Below are 27,737 nucleotides of genomic sequence, written 5' to 3' on the forward strand. Positions count from 1 at the left end.
GTCAGTCCCGAACAGTCCCAGAGTTGCCTCAACTTTGCGATCCAGGGCTAAGTGTTTTTGTTTTTTGTTTTTTGTTTTTTGTTTTTTTTTGCTCCGTTCAGAAGGGTACGTTGTAGTTTGTGGTTGTGTTAGTTTTCTAGGGCTGCTGTAACAACATACCATGACTTGGGTAGCTTGAACAACAAAAGTGTACTGGGTCACGTTTCTGGGGGCTGGAAGTTCAAGTCAAGGGTCTGATAGTTTTCTGTCTCCTGAGGCCTCTTTCCATGCCTGGCATGTGGCTACCCTTTCACTGCTTCTTCACAGGAAGAATGTCTTTTAATGTTTTTTTTTTTTTAATTCATTTTTGAGAGACAGAGAGAGACAGAGTATGAGCAGGAGGAAGAGCAGAAAGAGAGGGAGACAGAATCCAAAGCAGGCTCTAAGCTTTGAGCTGTCAGTACAGAGCCTGATGTGGGGCTCGAACTCATGCACCATGAGATCATGACCTGAGCTGAAGTCAGATGCTTAACCTACTCAGCCATCCCGGTTCTCCCTAAAAAGAAAGTTCTTAAAAAGACACTAGTCATATTGTATTAGAGCCCACTCTAACCCCGTTTTAGTTTAATCTCTCTCTCTCTCTCTCTCTCTCTTTTTAAATGTTTATTTTTGAGAGAGAGTATTCATGTCAGGGAGGGTCAAAGAAAGAAGGGGACAGAGGATTTGAAGTGGGCTGCACACTGACAACAGAGAGCCTTATGCAGGGCTCAAACCCAGGAGCCATGAGATTATGACCTGAGGCAAAGCCATAGTCAAAGTCAAAGATGCTTAATCAACTGAGCCACCAAGGTGCCCCCATAATCATCTCTTTAAAAAAGCTTACTCCCAAAGTTATATTCTTCTTTAAAATTTTTTTGATGTTTATTTATTTTTTTGAGACAGAGAGCACGAGCAGGGGAAGGGCCAAGAAAGAGGGAAACACAGGATCTAAAGCAGGCTCCAGGCCTGAGCCATCAGCACAGAGCCTGATGTGGGGCTTGAAACCACGAACCGTGAGATCATGACCTGAGCCGAAGTCATACACTTAACCAAGTGAGCCACATAGGTGCCCCCCAAATTTATATTCTGATGTACTGTTTGTTGAGACTTTAACATATGAAATTGAGGGTGGGGCAAAATTCCACCTCTAACAGTGCACTTTTAACAATCTATGATTCTATAGCCCCAACTTTGAACTCACTCTAATTCAAAGGTATCTAGTATTAAGACAATGTGCACTCTATCATAATTAGAAATGATAGTGCATATTTACACATGTGCCCAGCCTCGTATTTCTTTTTATTGGAAGATTCCAACATCAGAGATAGGATACACTGTCATTTTATGTGTATTGTATTTTGGGGCAGTATTTCTTAAACATTAATGAGTATTATTTTTGAAATAGAGATGTGGCCCCATCTGCAGAGTTACTAGGTCTGGGGAAGGGCCTGAGAATAGAACAGTTTAAATGGCAAAATACTAAGATGGGCACACTGACTCAAGTAATTTTTTATTTTCACCCAGAGAAATGTCATGAATTCATTTAGCAGATTTATTCAAACAAAGTGAAAGCTTGAGACAATCATTAGGAAAAGCCCTTTGCTGTGAACATTCTTTTGGTTTTAAGCAAACACAATTCCTTTCGATACCCAAAAGAATAACTTCTCCTTTTCCACCATTATCCCCAAATTCTTCACTAAAAACCACCTTGAAAATATCTTAAGTTGTATTATTAGTTTGAAAGATTTTTTTTTTCTTTTTTACACTCTGGCTTCTCAAATGTAGTCACTTCTTAATCTACATAATCGTGATAAGCTCCTACTTATTTTAGGGGCATTAAATCAACATGCAATTTTATCTGTTGTAGATAAAAAGGATAGTAATTATTAATACATTTTACCAAAAAACATATTGTGTTTTGAGGCTCAAGCACACCTGGGGGCCGCACACTACCTCAAGCACCAGATGTTCCAATTCCTTGGCATTTGTCTAGAATTATTTACACACGTGGATGTGTGAGCAGAAGTGTAGGGAGGCACCAACCATTCTTATTTCAAAATGTGTCAAATTTTTAGATAATTAAAACAAATGGAAAATGAAATATATGCAGGTGAATGCCTCCTTTCTTTCCAGTGTGTTCTTCCTGGTTTCCAATCTTCCTCAAATGGGAGATACTGTAATTTGTCGTGTGAAATTTATACACTGTGTGAATTGTACATAGATTGTTTCCTGTGTATGAAATTCCTATAGGAAAAAGATCCTCACAGGACAGGAAAAGAGTAGGCTGACTGCCTTTTATTTTTGTTTTCAATTTTAAATGAAATATCTTAACAGTCTGTAGGACAGCTCACTAAAGTAGAATTTATTAATCGAACAATATAAGTTTTGCGATTTTTGTAGCAATTGACAAATTGTCCTCAAGGGGACTGACCTATTTTACATAGCCATAAGCTATATTTAAAACTGCATACCTCCTCCCACAGTCTTGCAAATGAGTTAGCAAACCTTTGGAGTTTTTACAGTCTATTGTGTGAGAATTAGATATCAATGCAGTGCTTTTTTTTATGTTCATTTATATTTGAGAGAGAGAGAGAGAGAGCGAGCAGGGGAGGGGCAGAGAGAGAGAGAGATGGGTAGAGGATCTGAAGCAGTCTCTGACCTGACAGCAGACAGCCTGATATGGGGCTCAAACTCACAAACTGAGATTATGACCTGAGCCGAAGTTGGATGCTCAACTGATTGAGTCAACCAGGCTCTCCAATGTCAAGTAGTTTTAATCTCTATGTTTCCTATGATGAGATTGATGATTGTCCTAATACATTTAAAAGCCTTGTTATGTTCTCCATGAATTGTTCATTATGTACTTTGCCCAATTTGGGGTGAGGGAATAAGATTATTGAACAGTTTGCTTGCTTTGCTTACCATGATTATGCCACGTAGACATTTTCAGTTTTTATGAATTGGTTTTTAACAGTCTTGTCTTTTATGATTTCATGAGTGGAAAAAAAGTCTCCCATATTGCAGCCTAGTACTTTTCTGTAGCTACTACTATAGTTATCCAGATTGGTTGCTTATGAAATGCAAGAATCTTCATCTCTTTCCAGACACAGATGGATTTTAGGAAATCTGGGGTGTGTGTGTGTGTGTGTGTGTGTGTGTGTGTGTGTGTGTGTGTGTGTGACTAGGTGCAGTCTTGCCTTCTCTGATTTTTTTCTAAATTATACTGAGTCCAGGGAGGTTTTTCAACCAACCTGACACCTTCCTTCCACCCAATAATCAACTGCAGATAAGGTTTTTCACCTGGGTGTGTATATTCATTCTCACATAGTTTATTTTTGCTGACATTTACTGTTAATGAATCCACATGCTTTTGACATCTCTTTCAATGTTCTTTGCCTCCATTCCTTTCCATATAGCATATGGAATTTACTTTAGCTCATCTCTATAGGTTTTGGAAGCTCTTACATATAGATTCTAGGGATTATTTGTTGTTAGAGACTAAATGTGTTTCCTCAAATTCATATGATGAAGCCTTAATCCCCAGTGTGTCTGTATTTGGGGGTGGGCATCTAAGGAACTAATTAAGGTTAAACGAGGCCATAAGTATAGGAGCCTGACCTTATAGGTTTACTGTACTTATATGAAAAAAAGATACCAGAAAGCTGTTCTCTCTCACTCTCTCCTTGTGTGCACGAAACCGGGAAAGGGGATGTGAGGCATATGGAGAAGGCAGCAGACTACAGACTAGGAAGAGAGCCTGTACCAGAAACTGAATCAGTAGATTCTTGGTCTTGGGCTTCTGTTGGTTAAGCCACCTAGCCTATGATATTTGGTTATAATAGCCCCAGCAGATTCACACATTAGCCTCTCATAGTTTTATGGGAAAAGACATTGGTAATTTTGTTTGTTGGTTTGTCGTCTTTCCTCAATCGTGTTTTTGTACTCCCTGCTTTTCAGTGAAAGTCAGTACGGTATGAAAGTAATGTTTATGTGCACATTGAGTTTTATATCAGATAATTCTGTGGGGATTCTGTTTAAAAGTTGAGTTATTAATAGTCTTCAAGGCCAGTTGCCATTGATTATTGGACAAGAACACACATATTCGGGTTGGCCCAGATGCTTCTATGGGAACCATTATTAAAATTCTCACTTTTAAAATTAGCTATTGTATGAGGGATAGGGCATCAGTTTTCACAAATGTACAAGGCAAGTCAGTAATTTTCAATGGGGACAAAAAAGGACCTCTGTTTTCTGTAGCTACTACTATAGTTATCCAGATTGGTTACTTATGAAATGCAAGAATCTTCATCTCTGACCTCTCTGATACACCACCAAAGCAGCATTATTGTGGTCTATCATGGCTTGCGCTGTCTGTGATAAATACAAAAGGTTGAATCCTAGGACGGATAATGGGACATAGAGATACAGACTACATGGGTTTCAGTATAGGTATTAGAGCAGACATGAAACCAAAGAACTTTAGGACCTCATGGCTGTTGTGTTTGGATGTACGTGTTCACGTGTGAATCCACACGGTCCATCCCTATAGGCAGATGTCTTAAAACTGTTTGGTTGCCCTCCCCAAAGGAAATAATAGAATGCTCACTGTTTTACCGGTAATAATGATATTATTATTAGTAATTACATTTGAGAGATTTATGTAGGCCAGGCTCTTAGAGATATTTTCTCATATAATAATTTTTGCATTATACTGAAGAGTGTTGTTATGCTTGTTTCAAACTCAGTGTAGCAGAAGTTAGCTTGCTCAGATAACCCACTTTACCAGTGCCGAGGGACAGAGCCAGACTCAAACTTAGATCAGCCTGATTCCAAAACCTTGATTTTCAAGTCTACCATCTGGCTAATCGATATAGTCTCTCTAGGAAAGACAAGGTGTGTAACGAATAACTTGTTCTCTATTTTGATCATTTACAAATTTAACATAATGTGGGTGAAATATTGTGAACATTTTTTTTTTCCTATTTAACTACATCTTAAGTGGGATTAATTATCTACATGTACAAAACCAATATAATAAAGACCTATTACTTTAGGCTGCCTTTTTTTTTTTTTTCACAAATCAGGTTTCATAGAACATTCTGTCAGCCAATAAACCAAAGGTGTGGTTTTCTTTTTGACTTAAACTCACAGATTTTGAATCAGTCTTTTTGAAACAAAAGAGGATTGCTGTCTACTAATTTGAGTTTCTGCTTTTCAAGCATATCATGTCCATATGGTCATTAATAGGATTTTTTGAATATTGAAATTGTGTACACTCTTGCAATTGTGTGATGTGTAGTAGTTAAAAATAACAAGTTGGGTCTATAGTAAACATAAAATGCACTTATTATTATGGCAAGAAGCAATTCCAAAATACTAACACAATATGACTTCATTAGTGGAAAAAATGTATTAATTAAGCATTCCCCATTTATCTTCTGTTTGTTGATATAGCTATTATTTTTTATAGTTTATCTTCAATACTATGTGTGCATATCTTCAGCACTGTGCATATATGGAAAGTAGAACTCAGTGTTAGAGGAAGAAAATTATTTTTGCTTTTCACTTTATGTCCAATTGTATTGTTTTTTTATTTATTTGTTTTCTTACCATGAGTAGGTAAGCCCTTTTATAATAAAAGCAAATAATATAAAGTCATCATAATAATAAATGTTCTCAGGATAAAAATCTAGACCTATGAATATACTTTTAATTATTTGGAAACTGGATATAAACACCTTTTGAATATTCCCAATAAAGGTATATCAGCTAAAAACCTCTATAGGACCACAAAGTAGCTATTATATTAACAATGTGGCAAATTCCCTATGTAAACATAGCAACATGTTATCTAATAATACTCTGGAGGACATTACAAATTTTTGTTGTTTTGTTTCCACACGATTCAACAAAGTTATACTTTAGTAGCCTGTCCACAGGGACTTTATTACCACCGGGAGACCCTATTTTATATTCGGTCTTTTGAATGATTATATTATGCAAACATATTACCTACTTTATTCTCTAATTGCTAAAAGCTATAAAAGCACAAATAGGATAATGCAATAACTGGAAATATATACAGCAAATTGCAAATAAAAATTCAATGAGTTTTAGGATATTAAAAGTAAAACCCTTTACTTCCTAAGCTCCCTAAAACATTAGATATTTAATGTCTCATTTTATTAATATCTCAAAAAGTTCTAATATCTTAAAAATATTAGAATTAACTTTCTTTTTTTAGATCTGAGAGACTGATAGCAAAATAGATGGAGAGATGCTCTGTAATTTCCACATGTCCTTTTTATTTATCATAAGTCAACATCACAAAAGAAAATTATCCTTTCATTTAAAAACCCTTAGGTATGTAGAAGTTGTTCCTAGAGTTTAACCTGGTTTGCCAGGAGAAGAGAATCAGACTCATTTATACTGTAAGTTCCTTATCTCATTGAAGCTATTAGAATACATCTGAATATGTATGACTCTGTTTTTTTCTAAGCTGAGTTGGAAAGATAGATAATGTTAGTGTGTGAGAAAAATCACATTTATCCTAAACATTGTATATAATTGATTATCATAGTGCATCCAGTTGCTTTTTAAATTTTATAATAGTTCACTAGATATAATAAATGAATTGTCTTCCCTATCTTTATCTTTAAATTGTGGGTATAGAAAAAAATGTAACGTGTAATAAAAATAAATAGGAATTAAATTCTAAAGTGAGATATCCATATAACAAAATATTACTACCACATTTCAAGGGCTTATTATGAAGCAGAAAGAGTACTTTATCTTCTTTTGGCTCTTCTAATACTAACTAAAATTTACGGGTTATCGCTCCCACTATCATATCATCCAACATACGGAACTAAAAGTTTTCAGATGTTAAATATCTCACATCTCAAGGACCAATAACAAGGAGAGAGAGGCGTAATGACTCAAGCTCATGTCTATTTAAAGCTACTGTTGGAGAAAGACACTGAACTCAAATAGAACTGTCTTCATATCTCAACTTTTAGGCAAGCTATTTCAATGCTTTGAGTCTTAGTATCTTCAAGTAGAAAAAGATCATAAAATTAGTTAAATAAGATAATGGCTTTAAAGACACAGTCCATTGTATATCATGTAGCATGTATGTTTAAAATGTTCATTTCTTAAAAAAAAACAAAACAGTTCATTTCTGTACTCTATTTACAAACAAATTCAGTGTAAGAAGTAGGTTAATGGTATCTGGGTCTTTTATTAATAAATACAGTGATGTAAGTGCTTGTGCAATCGTCTCCCCTCTAAAATATTTGTGCAGTAGGCTTCCATGATACCTCACCTGCCACCTATGTGTACCACTGCCACCAAATCACACCTTTCCTCTATTTCTTTTACAGGCTCCTAATCCTTTACTTTTAGTTCTAAATACTGAATGCCCAATACTGAGCCCTATGCCCTACACTCTTTCCAACTTCAGTTGCTTCCAACGTGATCTTATTAGCCAATGGCTTTAAGTGACTTCAGTATTTTGCTCTCATGCTAATGCCATTTTTTCCTGACTTCTCCACTGAGCTCTCGTTTAGGTGACTGCTCATTCGACATTTCCTTTCAGATGCCTTAGAGGTAGCACACATTTACTAACCAAAAATAGAACCCTACATTCTTGCCCTGTTAATCTTTACCTCTTATGATTCTTTTTGAATGTTCTGCCTTGCAATCCAAACATCATGAAGTATAACACATAGTCTTTGTGTGTGTGTGTGTGTGGGCGCGTGTGTAGCTATACACGCGCGCACACACACACACACACACACACACACACACACACTAACTCTTTCTCCTTCCTATGGTAGGGCCTTATATTTAGCTACCATTATCTCTCACTCGCACTTATAAAATACTGTTGAAACCTGTTCTTCATTTAGCTCAATTGGTCCCTCATGTTCCATTCTTTCCATGGATATTAGAGTGTTCTTTTAATTCAGTTTATGTTATACACTCCTCAAAACTCTCCAGTGTCTACTCATTTCATATAAAGTTAAATGTCCTGAGTGATGTCAGTAAGATGGCAGGATAGGAAGTTCCAGACCCTACTTCCTCACATGAAGACACTCATTCAACAAGCATACATAGGCAGATTCTTATTATGAGAAATCTAGAATCCAGTTATGATGCTTCTGGACCTCAGGCAAGTGTGAAAGCAAGTACATCAAAAGTAGTAGGAATACTTGTGGTACCTTCTGACCATAATCCCTACCCCTGGAACAGTACCATGCAATTGGGAGGAAACTCTAAGCTTCCAGCATCTCCCTGAGAAAGAAAAGACTGGGCAATATGCCCAACATTCTCGTAATTTTTAGGTCAATTCCCAGGTGCTGGGACTGTGACTCTTCTGTCTCAGAATGCTGTCAGGGCCCAGCAATAATGCCCACTCTTACCACTTCTATTTAACATACCAATAGAAGTCCTACTCAGAGCAACTAGGCAAGAAAAAGATATAAAAGTCACCCAAATTATAAAGGAAAAATAAAATTATATCTAATCACAGCTTACGTGATCTTATATATAGAAAAACCTACAGATCCTCCCATACACAAGCACTTAGAACTACTGAACAAATTCAACAAAGCTGCAAGATATAAAACCAACATAAAAAATTAGTTGCATTCTCGTGCACTGTCAGCAATCCAGAAAGGAAATTAAGAAAACAATCAAATCCATTTACAATAGCATCAAAAATAATACTGCAGGAATAAACTTAATCAAGGAGATAAAACTTGTGCACTGAAAACTACAAAATACTGGTGGAAGAAATTGAAACCACAAATTAGAGATACATTCCATGCTCATTCATTGGAGACTGAATATTACTAAAATGCCCATACCACCCAAAGTGATCTGCAGACTTATTGCAAGCAACCCTCAGCAAAGTCGCAATGACATTTTACATGAAGAGAAAAAATCCTAAAATCAATATGGAACCAAAAAGAAAGAAAGAAAAAAAAAACACCTTAAAAATCAAACAATCTTGAGAAAGAACAAGGCTAAAGGCATCACATTTCCTGATTTCAAAACATATTACAAAACAACACTAATCAAAATAGCACATTACTTGGATAAAAACAGACACACAAATTAATGGAAAAGAATCAAGAGCCCATAAATAAACTCAACAAATAATCACGAGTGCCAAGAATACACAGTGGTGAAAAGATCTTTCTTCAGTGCATTTACCTGGGAAAATTGATATCCACATGCAAATGAATAATGTTAGAACTTTGTCTTACACCATACACAAAAGTTAGCTCAAAATGTATTAAATACTTAAATGTAAGACCCCAAACTGCAAAATTCCAAAAATAAAACAGAGGTAGTAAGCTCCTTGACATTGATCTTGATAATAATTTATTGGATTTGACACCAAAAGTAAAGACAATACAAGCAAAAATACTAGGGTTACATCAAACTAAAATATTTCAGCACAGCAAAGGAAACCTTCAACAAAATGAAAAGACACAAAAAGAATGATAAAAAATATTTGCAAATCATATATCTAGTAAGGAATTAATATCCAAAATGTATAAGCAACTCAATTAAGTCTAGCAAAGCAAAGAAACAGATTGAACATGGGCAGAGGATCTGAATAGTTAATAGATCTATTTCTAAAAAAGGCATACAGATGGCCAACAAGTACATGAAAATGTGCTCAACAGCACTAATCGGGGAAATGCAAATCAAAACCACAATGAGATATTACCTCTTACCTGTTAAAATGGCTATTACTTTTTTTAATTACTGTTTATTTTTGAAAGAGAGACAGAGTATAAGCAGGGGAGGGGCAGAAAGAGACGAAGACACAGAATTGGAAGCAGCTCCAGGCTCTGAGCTGTCAGCACACAGCCTGATACAGGGCTTGAACTCATGGACTGCAAGCTCATGACCTGAGCTGAAGTTGGACACTTAATTGACTGAGCCACCCAGGTGCTCCAGAATGGCTGTTATTAAAAAGACAAGAAATAACAAGTGTTGGCAAGGACATGGAAAAAGAAATCTCTTATGTACCATTGGTGGGAATGTAAGAGGGTATAGCCACTATGGAGAAGAGTATGAAAGTTCCAAAAATTAAAATAGAACTACCATGTGATTCAGCAATCTGACATCTTGGAATATTTTCAAAGGAAATGGAAACAGGACCTTGAAGGGATATCTGCACTTGATGTTCATTACAGCATTATGTACAGCAGCCAAGAGGTGCAACAAACTTAAAAGTCCATTGATAGATGTATGGATAAAGATGATGTAGGACACACACACACACACACACACACACACACACACTGGAGTATCATTCATCCATAAGAAAGAAAGAAAATTTTTTATATGCTACAACATGGATGAATCTTAAAGACATTATGCTAAGTGACCTAATCCTGTTTGAGAAAACACAATACGTAGTAAAAGTTTACAGGGCAAAATAAAACTCTGTTTACAGGGCTCTGTGGGTGCAGAGAAGTGCCTAACCCATGTAGAGTGGTGGGAAAAACTGTACTGACAACACGGTTTATGTGATGCAATTGGATAAAACAGAAACAGAAACAAAACAAAACAAAAAACACTGAGAACCATTCCAGGTTGTAGATCATGAAGCAGTGTCGACACCATGCACGTATCTATTTGTCTTCATCCTGCAGATAGCGTGTAATGGAATATCCTTAGCATTAATGTGTGGCCACGTAGATCTAACAAACTTACAATGTGATGTGAGAGAGTCGGCTGTATTGGTAAGAGCATGCTTGTAACGGTAAAGGGTGAATGTGACCCTGAGTAGAAATACAAAGTTCTGTCAAACATCAGACAATTTGAACGTAGTATTTTAAGTATATTTATAAAAATGCTACACGTCTTTTTCTGCTTAGGACTTTTTTATCAAAATCTCTCATTAAAATTCACAAGTATATTGCTTAACGATAAACAATGCTATGGCTCCTTATAGATTTACATTTTCTAAGGAAATCTCTAACACAGTTTTAAATTCAAGGATGGTTTGACTCAATAGTTTACATAAAACTTTGGTACCTATATGGCATAAAAAAAATGAACACTTAGTTTCGATCCAAATAAGAATGATGTTCCATGTTACATTTTAATTAAGCCAACAAACTTCCTTGTAAATTAAGGAAACTGAAATACCCCAAAAGAGGGAGAATCATATGCCTGCTTTTTATACGGAAGGTAAGACATTTTACTTGAGAAATGATTACTCAAAAAAAAAAAACAAAAAAGAGCGCCTGGGTGGCTCAGTCAGGCCATCTGACTCTTGATTTCGGCCCAGGTCATGATCTCATGGTTCATGAGTTTGAGCCCCATGTCGGGCTTCTTGCTGACAGTAGGAGCCTGCTTGGGATTCTCTTTCCCTCCTGCTCTGCCCTTCCCTCAAACTTTCTATTTAACTCTCTCTCTCTCTCAAAAAAAACAAAAAACAAAAAACAAAAAACAAAAAAAACAAAAACAAAAACACACACACACATTAACAAGAGGAAAACATATAAATTCATTTAATATAACTTTTATGTGACATAGGAGCCTATATAAGGAAATAAAAAATGAAAGAAAAAAAAACCCCAAAAACCTGTTAGAACCAGACCCTTATTTGATGGGCTGGACCAAGAGTAGTAAATTGTGAAAATGTAACAAGGCAAAGGGCCTTGGGCTATTTAGTTAATTGGGTAGAGGGATGTGTCTAGAAAGATAAGAGTTAGTTTAGCAAGGCTTGTTTTTACAGATGTGTCTTGACCTCAACTTCCCATCCTTGGTGCTGAGAAATGTTTGCTTCCTTCTGCTATAGGGAGGGCTTCTTTCACATGGGGATATTATCTCCTGCTTTGGGGAAGCTCAGAGTGCCCTTTTGCATCTGGTGCTTTTCAAGTGACTTTAACTTGAAATAATCTATGCTAGAGTGACATATTTTGAGGTGGCTTATTCTGAACTCCCTCATGACAATAGAACAGGGGACCATTAGAACTGAGTGGATAGGCTCTGAAGACTGACTTGGGGGACTGGTGATTTGCAGATCATTAAAACAGAGGAATGGGCTTTTCACTGAGAAGAAACAGCTTGCACAAAGGCACAAAGACTAGTAAGAACACAGCATTGTCAGAAGACAGCATGATCGAATGCGAGTAGGTGTTTTCTGGGCAGACACTGAGGGTGAGGGGGTAAGCGGGAAGGTACCAAATATTGAAAAACCATGAATCTCACCTGAAAGTGTTTTGATTCTATCCTAGAGGTGATGCAAAGGGATGAGGCAGTTTCGAGCAGAGAGTTGAGATTATATTCGGATAGAGGACAGACTTCAAAGGCAGAGGTGTTGAAGGAGACCTTGGACAAGGATCAGTCCTTCCATTTGCATTGCCTAGTGCTGTGTGCAAGAATGACGCAGATACAGCATGAGATACAGTTTCTTGCTTTAGAGGAAAAAGAGAAAAGCAAGATTTTAATATTTGTGATAAAAGATGCAGAAAAAACTGTCACCAAAAATAAGTCCTCTGGAAGTTAGAATAGAGTGTCATCCATCATCTTGCCATTGCCCCCTCTCCTGATTTTCCTTTCCTGTTTTCTCTTTCCTCTGTACTTTATATCCTATATCCCAGCCCCTGTCCTGAAATCCAAAGGCTGGAGAATATACTACTGCAGTTCAATGATCATTATATTAGGGCTAAATTCAGCTCTGAGTAACAAACACAAAAGAGGTGTAGCATTAAAAAAAAGTCTGACATTTTCTCTGTTAACTGAGCTCAGAGGAAGGCAGCTTGGGGCTTATATGGAGGCTCCACTCTACAATGTTCTCTGGGATAAAGTTGCATGGCTTCTCTTATCTCCAGGCTATGGCACTCATTCTCTTGGTCCAAAAGGGAGGTGTAACCATCACATTCAGTATTCAAGTGGCAGGCTGAAGGGGAAAGAATAGATAAAACCCATGTCAAGAATCTAAGGAAATTTCCCAGGAAGTTGAAAGATAAAACTATGCTTATATGGCATTGGCTAGAACTTAGTGCTGAGGTGATATCAAGCCACAAGAGAGGGTAGGAAATAATAGTGTTTATTCTGGGTAAGTGGAGAGCAGGGACTTAATGCTTAGCAAGATGTATAGGGTGCTCGGGGATAGAAACCAGATAGTGACTTAGACATCTAGGAGTCTGCACCAGTGGTGCTTTTTGATATTTTAAACCAAACTGAATAACCATTTTAGAAAGTTATTTCATTAATCCCTAACATCTTAGCTGTGTGTATGTGCATACATAGTGTTGTGTGTGTGTGCTTAACAAGAATATAAACTAAACATAAAAATTGTGTGATAGGGAGGAACCTGGGTGGTTCAGTCGGTTAAGCATCTGACTTCGGCTCAGGTCACGATCTCACAGTTCGTGAGTTCAAGTCCCACATGGGGCTCTGTGCTGACAGCTCGGAGCCTGGAGCCTGCTTTCGATTCTGTTTCTCCCTCTCTCTCTGGCCCTTCCCCTCTTCGAGCTCTGTCTCTCTCTCTGTCTCAAAAATAAATAAACATTAAAAAAGATTAAAAAAATAGTGTGATAGGTAGAAATAATTTGAGAAGACATGGAGAAATTCAAAATATCTATTTGTTACTCTGACATAAGCAGATAAGTAAGGAAAGGTTGCATTTGGTACCACCATTTTCTTCTATATTCATTTTCTAATTTTTGGAGTAATTTTAGCTAGACATATGAAGGGTAGAATCAGCCACATGAAAATTGGAAGTAATTTCATGATATTACCTATTGTAGTCAAATAGATCAGCACTGTGAATATCATCTTACATTCTTATATATCTTCAGGACATTATCTTTCCTTCAATGTGTGTGATTTCAGGAATACATAAAATATAAAAATAAAACTTCATATAGGGGCACCCGGGTAGCTCAGTAGGTTGAGTATCCAACTCTGGATTTCAGCTCGGGTCATGATCTCACAGTTTGTGAGTTCGCGCCCCACACGGGGCTCTGTGCTGATAGTGCAAAGCCTCCTTGGGATTCCCTCTCTCTCTCTCTCTCTGACCCTCCCCCACTCATGATGTCTCTGTCTCCCTCAAAATAAATTTAAAAATTTTTAACAATTTCATATAAATATGCTTGAAGCTAACAACAATAATTTGTCTTGAAACAGAAAAAAATAGTTATAACATGAATAGTAGTCCCTGCTTTATTTCCTTTATTTATTCTAGCTCAACATAGTAGGAATGTTCATACATGTATTTTGAACTATAAATAATAAAATGTTACTTATAATGACATAGTATATGACATTGCAAAGTTTACTAATACATACATGTCTCAGTATTTGGATAGTTTTCTTAATTTCCTGTGCAAAAGGAGCTAAACGAAAAAACAGGGTTTTATTGATACAGTATAATTTTCTTTTCCAGTATTTGTGTCTTTGGTTGTGACGGTCTTTGACGTGAAAAACAAAGTATAATGTTAACCAAATCAAAGCATGCTTTTAAAAAGTTTTTCTGTAAAAAAAATTTACAGTTAAATATTCTAACTTGAAATTCGATATATTAATACTACTCTTGGAGCACAAACCCTGAATTAATTCGTCTATTTCTCATTTATTTCTTCACTCAAGAAATGTTTACTTATTAGCTACATTATGAGAGGTACCTCACAGGAGATGGCAATACATAGACATGGTGTGAGAACTAAAAACAAAAAAAAAAAAACAAAAAAAAACCAAAGAACTGACATAAAGGAAAACTGAAATGACACCTATATTAATAATTAGAATGCTGGTTTCTGTCATAGTAAGACAGGATGGTATAATGCTCTGGTAATTTAGAGAAGCACACAGTTCTATTGAACTATGGTATCCAGACTTGCAAGTGATGGGTTTGAGATTTTACCTGACTATCAATCTAACATGTTAGGCTGCCACAGTTTCATAGATGCTGATAGAAGATGTAAGACTCAGGATCAGAGACAAAAGACTTTATTACCCATATCACAATTGGTGGTATGAGTTCCCCTTGCTCCTCACAACCCATGGGGTAACATGAAGCAGTCCAGGTGCATGCCATACGCATACTATCTATGGGTCATGACTAAGGAACTCTAAATTCTGGAATCCTCAGTCATATATTAGGTCTGCTAGCTGACCTCTTCAATCTTTGTCCTAAACGAAGACGTAATCCAATCAGACTTTCTGCCCCAAAGGGAGGGGGATGTTCTATCTTTCTTCCAAGGCTGTTTGCTATACATGTATCTGTGGGAAAAAAAAAAATGACATCAGGCAAGCTGTCAATGCCACTCACTCAAATGATGTGCAGAAACATAAGAGACCCAAAGAGAATTGTTTTCCAAAACTAGAAGTCTTTGTGGAGAAGCACCTTTCAGTCTAGACCTCAGAGGGTAGGTATTACTGAATAAAATTTGGAGAGTAAAGCTCTTAAGGCAAAGAGAGAGGAATGAGCCATGTGAGGGAGTAAAGCCTGTGTGCAAACCTATTTTCATAACTTTCTACATGAAACTTAATAATCATTATTAATATTTACAATATTAATAATTCTAGCAGAAAAGCATAGTATGTAAAAGTTAATGCTTTCTGATTTATATATATATATATATATACTATATTTTAGTGTGAGTCATATTTTGAGATAATTTTAAATACATATATCTAATTTTGTATACACATTTGTATACAAATATATAATTTTAAATATATTTATATATATTTAAATATATACTTTAAGCAAATGCAGTTTATTATATCAAACCCTTGACTCCTGAAAAGGTCAGATTGAGATTGAAAATATTGATTTGGGTATCAACGTAGAGATAAAACTTGAAACAAACTTAGGTGAAGCCCTGCATAAATCTCTGTGGTTTATAAGAATTTGCATTTTGACTGTCATCAAGAGCTCTATTTGACAAAGACTGAGAAGAGTAATTCTCCTAAACAGATGAATTACTAAGTGAGAGAGAGGGAGAGAGAGAGGAAACAAAAAACAAAAGCAAAAACTAATAGAGAATTGAAACAATGGAGAGTGAAAGGCAGGAAGGTAAATCAAAACCTCAGAAGTCAGTGTCATCAGAAATTGATCAAGAGCTAGACAGAGAATGAGAGAAGGATGCTGATATTTTTGATCATTGGATCCAAAAATGATGGAAACCATAGCTGCAGCATCAGACATGTACCTGAGAATGCATCTTGCCAGCAATGGGAGTTATCCCTGTTATCACCAACCCACAGGATAATTTTGAGATTTTAGACCATCCTGAAGGTAAATACTCACTCAGAGACACACACACAGATACAAAGATTGGTAAGTATTAAGTAAATATTTACTACTCTTAAAAATGGCTCTTGTTCAGTATTTGTAACTTTCGCCTAATATAAGCAACTCCAGAATTCGAACATAATATAAAGTCTCTTATATTTAAATCTGCCCGACAGTATTATAGCTTTAAATGATGAATCTTGGGGCTCCTGAGTATCTCAGTGGGTTAAGCTTCAGACTCTTGATTTTGGCTCAGGTCATGTTCTCAGGGTTTGTGAAATGCAGTCCAATGTTGGGCTCCCATGCTGACAGTGCAGAGTCTGCTTGGGATTCTCTTTCCCTCTCCCATGGGCCCTGCCCCACTGGGCTGGTTCTCTCTGTCTCTCTCTTAAAATATTAAGTTGCATTGTTTCCAAGATGACACAAAGAAAAATTTTCTCATCTGATAGATTTACAGTTTTGATAGTTGGAAAGTCCCTTCTGTGTATTGAGCATTATGTTCCCATCGCTGTGTACTTACTTCTTCAGGCAAGATGTCTTTATATAACTCAGTGAAAGTAATTCCAAAAAATATGGACTTTCTATCGTACTTTATCTTCTTTGACAGTTTCTTTTTTAAGCTAGTTGTGCTCTATTCAATGTCAGATAAATTCCTAACATGTATCCTATAATGCTAGAATTCAGATCCTGGTGGCAATTATAATTCTAGATTTTTTGAATACATGAAATATCTCATGTCACTCCTCACATACGGAGACTAGAAAGATAAATTCATGAAATAATGTCAGCAGAGTAGGTTTTTATAAAGACATTTTCAAAATAAAAAAAGGACAAAGAAAGCTTTTCTTAAAAAAAAAAAAGAAAGAAACAAAAGCCATTCTCTAGACCTCTTTAGAGTTCAAGGTTTATAAGTTAAGAATGAATGTAAAAATATCCAGTCAAAGGCACAAGTTACAAGCATTAACATTTGGGAGAAATGTGAGAATCCATTTCTCTGAGAATGTTGTTTCCTCAGAGCTCTCTGAAGGAATGCCTTCCTTCAGGAATCAAGGAATGCATTGAAGAGCTGTAAATGGCTATTTAATCTTGACTGATGTAAGTCAGTGACAGTAAGAAAAGTTGTAAATAATACATAGTTATTAAATCATAAATTCAAATAATTAGATAGCTGAACATGCTCAAAGAGAATTCATTAAGAATCTTTATTCATAAATGAAAACTGTGAGGCTCAGAGAAAAACTGCTTACAAAATACGACAGTGTTCTACAAGATGAACATTTGAGGTCATGTCTCTTGACTCATATAGTACACTGTTATTAACTCCACTTTGGAAGAGGGAGTATTTACAAAAGCAAGGGGCCACTCTCCGGAAGCAGTGTTGTTTCACTTAGCTTAAGTAACAGAACAATGGAGAGAGGTCTACATTAAACATTTTTTCATTTAATGCATTATTTGGAAATTATGTCTTTATTGGAATGACAGTAATGCTTTATGTCAGAGAAGGTTCTTGTTTTCAAGTAACATGTGGCAGCTTTGGCCATGGAAAGCAGCAAATAAATTTATTGGAGAAAGTATTTTTCAACCATCAAAACTGGTGAGGGCTGAAGAATCTGGTTTGGGAAGTGGGAAGCAAAGGAAGTTAGACAGTAAGAAATAATGTCAAGTACTCACATTGAAACAGTAAAGCTACAATGACTCTTAAATTCATGCACCTGCCCCTGGACTCTCCCACAGGCTGTTGGACTCACATCCACCACATTTGGACCTTGAGAACCTCACTAACACTGTGAAAAATTTCTCAGCTGTCTCTGCATTCATCCATCATTTGTTCCAGGGTATTGGAACATATAATTAACATGGCTGTGCCATTGGTATAAATTCTAACTAAAAGGCTGTAAGAAGGAAGTGTCAGGTCCCTAAGTTTTCAGAGGTGAAAAGGCTCTGCTTATCAGAACTCGTATATTGGAGTCTTCCATGAGGGTAGGTAAGGTGTTTGTTTGAATGTCACTTAAAAAATGGCAGATGTGGGGCGCCTGGGTGGTGCAGTCGGTTAAGCGTCCGACTTCAGCCAGGTCACGATCTCGCGGTCCGGGAGTTCGAGCCCCGCGTCAGGCTCTGGGCTGATGGCTCAGAGCCTGGAGCCTGTTTCCGATTCTGTGTCTCCCTCTCTCTCTGCCCCTCCCCCGTTCATGCTCTGTCTCTCTCTGTCCCAAAAAATAAATAAACGTTGAAAAAAAAATTTAAAAAAAATGGCAGATGTCTGCAACATATTTCTACAGTGTTAGTTTCAATCAATGTTTTTTTTTTTTTATTATTATTTGTGTTTTAATTCTTTCTAGTCTATGCAGGGATGGATTTCTTGAAGTATAGCACAAGATTTTTATATTTGGAGTTCTGTCTTCTCACAGTAAATGAGATTACTTGCAAAAGTACAGTAGTAATGTTTACATTTGTTCTTTCACTCCACAGAGCCTTATTTATCACTTTGTAATTATCACAGTGAAGATTCTAAAGATACATATATAGATTAAAATACATCTATATATTTTTGGAATGCCAGACTAGATCATTATTTTAAAGAACACACTCATTCTACATATCTATAATGCATTACAAAAAACACTTTCTTCACTTTCGCTCATGAATTATGCTTGGTTAAACAACTTAGCATAAAGGGCAAAGATGTTAATTTCATTTAGAAATCACACCAAATGGTGTGAAATTATTAAGATAACACCTTCTATATATTCATCAATTTGCCTTCTAAGAAGAAAGACTAAAGTTTCTTTTCTGAAGTCTGTGACTTGAAAATGAAGAGTCTTTAATAATTTATTAGACTGGAAAGAATATTAAAATCAATGATTCAAAGCCACAAATTTTAGTTAAATGAGCAAAGTAAGACTTGAAAAACTTAGATGACTCATGTTTGTACTATAAGTACATAGTTGGAAAAAAAAAGTAAATCTGTTTTTTTTATTTTATTTATTTATTTATTTATTTATTTATTTATTTATTTATTTATTTATTTTTACTTTCTTTCCAGTTCTCTCACCATGCTGGAGCTATAATGGTATTTAAAAAAAAAAAAAAAAACTATGTTAGAGATTTTGAGTCATTTTAATTTAAATCAGTGAAAAATACATCTTTGCTTTCAGAGAATATTATCAACTTCAAGTTATATTCACTAGATAATGAAAATGAAATCCTAGTTCTAATCCTATACAATCCTTGAACAACTGGTAAATGAGCATTATCATTACCCAAATGTATGGGAAGAGGTATTGATAGAGAAGAGTACCGTATTCTGAGTCTCATGTGAGATGTTTCACATTCCCTACTCGATAGAAACTTTTTTTCAGTTGTGTGAAAGAATTATGCTATGGCTAATTGTTTATATTCAATTTATTAAGTCTTTATATTGATAAGTCAGCTACTTTACAATCGATTCAGCTCTACATTTCAGTTTGTGTTGATATACAGGGGTGAGCTTTATGAAATGAGAGTTATGCATCTAATATTTTTCTAGATAGAACAGCCATAACCTTGAATCCATGTTTCCTTCCAAATACCTACTGAAACATACTTATAAAAATACCGCAAAACTTGCTACACCATTTCATGTTTTTGTAAAGTACTAATTTCAGGGTCAACTTTTTTTTTCCCCTCCCAAATCCTGCCTGTTTTTTTCCAGAAATATTTCGTAGGTTTTGCTTGATTGTCCCAATTGTACTAAAATCGGAGGCCAAGTCTTCGACATTTCTTATTTGAGAATCCAAGCATTTTCCCCTGATCTTTTTGCTACCATTCTTTGGTTCCTTTTACCTTTCTTTACATAGCTGCTAGAATTGTGGGTAATGTCATCCCCAAGCTTACAATCTGTCTTGCCTATATGTGAAGACCACACCCTAGAGTATTATCTGTAGGACTATCAAAATCCACGCAAACTATGCTTCAGCCAATTGAAGCTCTCTCGCTCATACACAGCCGTGCCAGTCTGATCCCCATGTATGGACTGAGTTTAAGTTGCATACTTTTTTTTTCAGCCATCTTTCTATCTGCTCTGCTTTATTTTTGCCTCTTGTGCTTGCTAAGCAGTTCAAGTACCTACCTACTTGATTGCTTTAATGATCTGTGACAGTTTTTCAACCCTAAAGTATTTTGAGTATTTTGGTGAAGTTCAGTGAGTCACATGGAGCAGGTAATCCATGTATGTGTTGTGATTTTGCATCACATTTAACAAAAATAAAATAAACACAAAAACAAAAATTTGCATGTAGTAAGGAGTGCCTAATGGATCATATATTGGAAGAGATCATATAGCAAATGTGCACATTTTCATGGTCGGTTTCTGAGCATTTCTGCAGTCCCTAGGACTGCATTTCTGTTGTTTCCAAGGATTTGATACACACATAAATATATAAATATACAAATATGCATATATATATGCACAAATATTCAAATATATACATTCTTTTAAAAGTAATATATATATATTTACAAAGAAATACATATAAATATATATTAATTTGTTTTTAAGTATTGAGAATTAACAGTAAAGATAAGAAGATCCTTGTAAAAATGTATGCAGGATACAAGTTTATGCATGACTATATGTATGCATGTTTGTGTGAATTGCAAAAAGAATTTGTATGTATTCTTTACACATCAGCATCATCCTACAAAATAGTATAATTTGCATTCAGAGAAAATACTTAAAGCTACCATGTTTTGTAATATATATAATTTTCTCTCTATCCATTAGGTAGAAAATGGTTGCCTGTGTTCACTTACTGTGAAGATTTGGAATCAGACAACTACAGATTTGATTCTCCAAGTGTTTCAGGATGTAAATGTAGTCTGAGCTTTCCCTGATGGGCAGTTAAATCATGGACACGCTAAACAATTTACTTTGGACTGTCCTTCCAAAAGATGCTCTGGCTTCTCTCTTGAATGCACACTAAGCATTTATAACTGACAAAGAAAAGAAAGAAGACGGTGAACTGGAAAGCTATCTTACAATGAAAATTACGAGCACATCTTGTATCTGTCCAGTCCTCGTGTGTCTCTGTTTTGTGCAGAGGTGTTATGGAACTGCTCACCACAGCTCCATCAAGGTGACCAGAAACCAGACCAAACACATTGAAGGTGAAACCGAAGTCCACCATCGTCCCAAAAGGGGATGGGTTTGGAATCAGTTCTTTGTTTTAGAAGAACATATGGGACCCGATCCACAATATGTCGGAAAAGTAAGTTTTTGTTTGTTTGTTTTTCCTATTCTAGGAAATTATGATAAGATGAGGGTAGAGTTGAGTTGGATTTGAAAAGACATAGAAAGTAGAGGGAAATATGCTATATAATGGTATTACTTATAAAGGATGGTTCAAAATCATGATCGAAAAAAATAAAGTGTATCAGTCATGTCACATCTCCCTAAACATTGGTCCATACATGTTGAACTGAATGTTCTTCACCACCGTATGAGTCTTTACATTCTTTTGTGTAAAGTAGAAACACTGAATTGAACACATAATTGAGTGATTTTGTCTTTATTATCATGAAGGTATATTATAATTCACAAAGCCATTTACTGGTGCATTGGTATTTATATTTTTCAATCTATAGCTAATGCACATGAAACAATGTGCATCTATTATATTTCATGGCATCTAATATATTTTTGTTAATTGTCACAGCGATTGTATTTGGATCTAAGCCATCTTTTAAAAGCACATGGATGTTTTTTCAATTCCCCATATTAATTTCCATAAAAATGCTGATATATTTTAAATATAGATTAAATGTCCACAGGATGTATAGGTTTTGTTAAAATTCCGAAAGAGTGAAGTTGGTAAAATAGTCATAACTTTAGACCACATTCCCTTTCTCGTGACAAGACAGTTTAATGGTTTACCAAACCAATCAGGAGATTGTGTGTTCACTAATTGGGGACAGCTTCACCATGCGTCATGCAGGCTCCAGGGTAGAGAATAGAGCAGGAGGTGGAGAGACCTTCTGATGAATTACCGATCCTTGGAAGCAGCCACTTAGTTTACTCAGTACCTCTGGGAGAAACAGTAAGCACAGCAGTAGAATCTCCATGACTGCAGGCTCAGTGAATTTCATCTCCCTGCTTGACTATTTATTTTCACTTTAACACTGTTAGTACTAAAAAAAAAAAAAAATACTACTGCATCCAAGATCCAAGCCATAGTGCTTCCCTAATGTGTAGGCAGTACAGGATCACAAACCATCTGCTTCGCCCCTGATCCAACAGGGACTGGGTTGCAGCTGTATTTCCATAGCCAGCAGGAGCTGAGGAGTCAGAATGTGGTACATAAGAAAAGATCTGAAACAATTCTGTCTTTTTCTTATATGCATATTAAAATGAGATGAAACAACTCATCTTCATCATTTATTTATTTCTACAAAGTATTCCACAAAGTAGATGAAAACAAATGTGCTAAAATTATGTGTGTGTGTATACACACACACACACACACACACATGTACACACATATATACACGTATATATTGAATTACTTGAAACTCGTGTTTTTATTATGAACTTCAGAATACTTTTCTGTAATTCTTTATTATCTTTGAGAAAAAGAAAAATTAAAAAAAAAACAGAAAAAATGTCCTCCCCCCTTTAGGAGTACCCAAAAAGGAAAATGTATTTTATTACTATAAATATTTTGTTATGGATATTTCTTGTCATATCAATCCACGTGAAAAACAAAAAACAAAATTTGCTGGACAGGAAAAGATCGGGCGACTTTCATTTCCTCTTGGGTCGCCTCATCTAGTAAAAGATGAAGCCTTATTAGGTAGATCAATTTCAGACATTCTTTCTGGGCCTGGGTGCCAATGAGCATATGGTTGAGAGCTTGTTACCCATCAGGAGGCGGTAGAAGTCTGTGAAGCTATTCAAGCTGGTAGAGGTTCTGTGGAAATTGGTATCTGTTCTACTGTTTCTAGTATTGGTGGACAAATATAAATTGTTATACCCAAGGATGTGGTTCTCTTATTCCCTATCTGACCTGACCCCCTCACTTGGTCTTGTCTTGTCTTTTCCTTTCTTTTCCTTTCTTTTCTTTTCTTTTCTTTTCTTTTCTTTTCTTTTCTTTTCTTTTCTTTTCTTTTCTTTTCTTTTCTTTTCTTTTCTTTTCTTTTCTCTTTTTTCTTTTCTTTTTTCTTTTCTCTTCTCTTCTTCCTTTATGAGAAATTCTAACTTAATTGTACAGATTTCTTCCAGTCACCTGTCTCCATGTACATATATGTCCTTATAAAAATACAAATATAACTGATTTTTAAGACTGCAAAGTTCAACGATCCATATGTGCTTAGAATAGTACTTGTTGTCCCATTACTTTAATTTGTTCAAGAAGTGAATTTATGTCTCGCATTTACAAATACATTCATATGGAAACAGCTATGTATTTTCATAGCACTTAGGAATAAAAAATAGAATCATTACAATTACTATGAGTAGGAAAAGGAATTCCTCCAAAGAACTGAAAATTATGAACTTAGACCTTCTCTGACACAGAAATGTCAGCAGTTTTGTCATTAGAAATAATTAGTATTCATGCAATGGAGTTTTTGCATTAAAATAGTATTTTTATAGATGTATTATGTAAGTTTATTTTAAATTATCCTTGAGCTCTTGAATATAATAGTATGTAACTACAGTTATATTTCACATTATAAAACAACGTTATTAGACATTTGATTAGGGTTAAGCTCCTAAGTGTTTTTATATACCTACTTCTTATATATCTTTATGATACTTTCTTAATATTTTTAATCAATGATTGAGTTAATATGAAGGTATTTATTTTGTTGACAGTAGTCAATATATATTGCTCACTACTAAGATGCTTATATGTGGCTGTGACCATGATCAAAGGACTATTTCTAATGGTAAATAGTATAATTATGTGTGTGTGTATATATATATATATATGTGTGTGTGTGTATATATACACATATATATGTGTGTATATATACATATATATATACATACATATGTATAATATATATACATACATATATACACATGTATAATATATACACATCATTATACATGCATATAATTATATATACATTTATGTATAATTGATAATTCATAATACATATTTTTCCTGATGGTAATGGCCATGAAAGATCAGATACCATAACTAGCATGAATATATCTCATGTATTGGATCTCTAGGAATTATTAAATACCTTTATATATCTCATAGATGTAAAGATTTTAAAAATAATTGAAGGATTAGAGTAAGAAAAATATTAGAGCACACTGGTTAGAAAGTAAGTCCTTTTCTCCTGGAACAAATTATATAGTAATGTCTATATAATTTTAAAACAATAGTGTTTTTTCTTTCCAAAAATCATATAAAAACTTGATGTTTACATGAAAAATGCATATTGAACCCCATTATGAGTGAGACTATAATTTTATATAAGATACCACACAAAGTCTAAAATTTATGCCATCCATAAATACCTGTCATTGGAGTAGATTCAATGTCTTCATGAGATATCAATAATTAGTACAAAGATTTGAGTTACAGCTTCTTTGCTTATTATCTGTATTACGATTGGCAAGTCTCTTTAATTCCCTGTGTTTCTATTTCCTTAGAGGTGAAGCTGAGAAATGTTGTTTGGTAGTTCTGTTACTAATTCAACTATAAAGTTTTATTTATGGTTTAGATCATGGGTAAGTTGGACTACAGTCTGTGTGCCAGATTGAGTCTGTGCACATTTTGGTAGTACCTGCATAGTAAGCAAGTTTGGGTTTTCTGTTAGTTGTCATTTTTAAATTTTGGGAAAAAATTTTTAAATAATGTCTGTGAGGTATGCCTGGGTGGCCTAGTTGGTCCAGAGTTAGATTTGATTTCAGCTCAGGTCATGATCTCAGGGTTGTGAGGTTGAGCACCGCATCAGACTCTGTGCTGATCATGAAGCCTGCTTAAGATTCTCTCTCTCTCTCTCTCTCTCTCTCTCTCTCTCTCTCTCTCTTTATCCTCACTTTTGAATAAACAAACAAATAAGAAATGATTTTTGTGATATGGAAATTATATGAAATTCAAATTTCAGTGTCCATGACTAATGTGTTTTATTTTTAAGTTTATTACTTTATTTTGAAAGAGACAGAGAGAGACAGAGAGAGTGAAAGCACAAATGGGAGAGGGGCAGAGAGAAGGAGTCAGAATCCCAAGCAGGCTCCATGCACCATCAGCACAGAGTTCCATGTGGGGCTTGAACCCACGAACTTCGAGATCATGACTGTGTGTGTGTGTGTGTGTGTGTGTGTGTGTGTGTGTGTGTGTTTAATGCAGCTACGCTTATGCATATATGTATCGGATATGGCTGTTTTCAACCAAAAGTGGTAGTATTAAGAGGTGGCCAGAGAAAGTATGGCTCACAAAATCTAAAATATTTACTAGTGGCATTTTCAGGTAATGTTTGTGGATTCCTATTAAGATGCCTGCTGCACCTAGCATAGTGTGAATACTTTAGGAGATCCTGGGACTATTTCATCTTTGTACATACTTATCTATCTTCTTGGCTATTGTAACAATCAAATGGTAATTCACAGAAAGTGCTCTATAAACCATAAACTTGTATATCCATGTTAATGGTTGTGATAATTATTTCAAATTATTGAAACAGAAATCTTTCTCATTACTCATTGCTTTTATGAAAGAGAGAATTTTGAAAGTTTCATTTCACCATTTACACTGGGGACCACTCCTCCGTAGATATTTTAATGAATGTTTATTAACTCTGGTTTCATTTTTATTGTTGCTGTTGTATTGCTGTTGCGTGCAATAATATAATGTATGTTTTTCTACACACATTTAATATACATATATCCGTGGAAAAAATTTCCAAACGTGAGATTCTGATTCAAAGATAAATGTTTAGGGGCACCTGAGTGGCTCAGTCGGCTAATTGGCTGCCTTCGGCTCAAGTTATGGTCTCATGGTTCACTGGTTCGAGGCCCACATCAGGCTCTCTGCTGTCTGCATGGAGCGCACTTGGGATACTCTGCCCCCCTTTGTCTCTGCCCCTCCCCCTCTTGTCCCTTTGTCTCTGCCCTTCCCCCACTTGTCCCCTCCCTCCCTCCCTCCTTCACTCTCTCTCTCTCTCTCTCTCCCTCCCTCCCTCCCTCCCTCTCTCTCTCTCAGAAATAAATAAATAAAAAGTAAAACAAAAGATAAATCTTGAATTTGGGTAGGTATTACTAGATCCCCGTCCATAGGTATTGTAGTATATTCTGCATTTCTCTCCATGATGTAGAAAAGTGACAATTTCTCTATAGCAATGCCAATAAGATGGGATTGTAAAACTTGGAATTTTGCAATTATAATAGGTGAAAAATAGCATCTCTGTGTGCTTTTTATGTACATTTATCTTATTATGAGTTAAATTGATCATCTTTTCCTATTTGAAAGATGCACATTTATACATTTTTTTTTTTTTTTTTACTGACTGTTCATGTCTCTTAATCTTATATTGTTTTCTTGGACTCTTTAACTTATCAATACTAATAGTTCTTTACATAATAGGTGCAATAATTTCTTGCCAGTTATATGGTATGAATAGTTTTTTTTTCAAAGTTACCATTTGTCTTTGGACTTCATTTATAATTACTGCTTTATAAAAATTTATTATTTTAATGCAGTGATTTCTGGTATTTTTTGTTCTTTCCCCAATATATTTTCTTTGTTGAAGTACAATTAAATACTTATATTAGTTTCAGGGGTACAGTATAATGATTCAGTGGTTCTGTGCATTACTCAGTCCCCAGCCTGACAAGAGTACTCTTAATCTCTTTTATTTGACACATCTCTCCACCTACCTCTCCTCTGGCAACTGCCAGTTTTCTCTGTATCTAAGAGTCACTTTATCATTTGCTTGTTGGTCTCTTTTTTTCTTTTTTTTTTTTCTTTTTAACTTTACATATGAGTAAAATCATATGATGTATTTCTCTTTTTGTTTGACTTAGCATTATAACTTCTAGGTCCACTCATGTAGTTGCAAGATCTCATGGCAAGATCTCATTCTTTTCTGTGACTTTTCTGTGTGTGTGTGTGTGTGTGTGTATGTGTGTGTGTGTGCACACCATATCTTTTTTATCCATTTATCATATCAGTGGACACTTGAATTGCTTCCATATCCTGGCTATTATAAATAATGCTGAAAAACATATGGGTGCATATATCTTTTTGAATTAGTGTTTTGTTTCCTTTGGGTAAATACCCAGTAGTGCAATTATGGGATCATATGGTAATTCTATTTTTATTTTTATTAATATTCATTTGTTTTTATTTTGAAAGAGAGAGAAGCGGACAGAAGGGGAGGGAGAGGGAATCCCAAGCTGGCAGCACAGAGCCCGACACAGGGCTCGGTCTCACAAACTGTGAGATCA

General features: G+C 35.4%; 1 protein-coding gene across 5 annotated transcripts in view; it reads left to right on the plus strand.

Annotated features, from left to right (window-relative positions):
- Nucleotides 1-27,737, plus strand: part of CDH18 (cadherin 18) — a 1,036,719-nt gene that overhangs the window by 669,338 nt on the left and 339,644 nt on the right. For all 5 annotated transcript variants that reach the window (XM_043600791.1, XM_043600792.1, XM_043600798.1 and 2 more), the window contains one exon: nucleotides 21,060-21,543. In XM_043600791.1, coding sequence (XP_043456726.1) covers nucleotides 21,316-21,543 — 228 coding nt within the window. In that variant the 5' untranslated portion in view covers nucleotides 21,060-21,315. The remainder of the gene's footprint in view (nucleotides 1-21,059; nucleotides 21,544-27,737) is intronic.

Source organism: Prionailurus bengalensis, chromosome A1 (genome assembly GCF_016509475.1).
Source record: "Prionailurus bengalensis isolate Pbe53 chromosome A1, Fcat_Pben_1.1_paternal_pri, whole genome shotgun sequence".
In the NCBI taxonomy this organism is placed as follows: domain Eukaryota; kingdom Metazoa; phylum Chordata; class Mammalia; order Carnivora; family Felidae; genus Prionailurus; species Prionailurus bengalensis.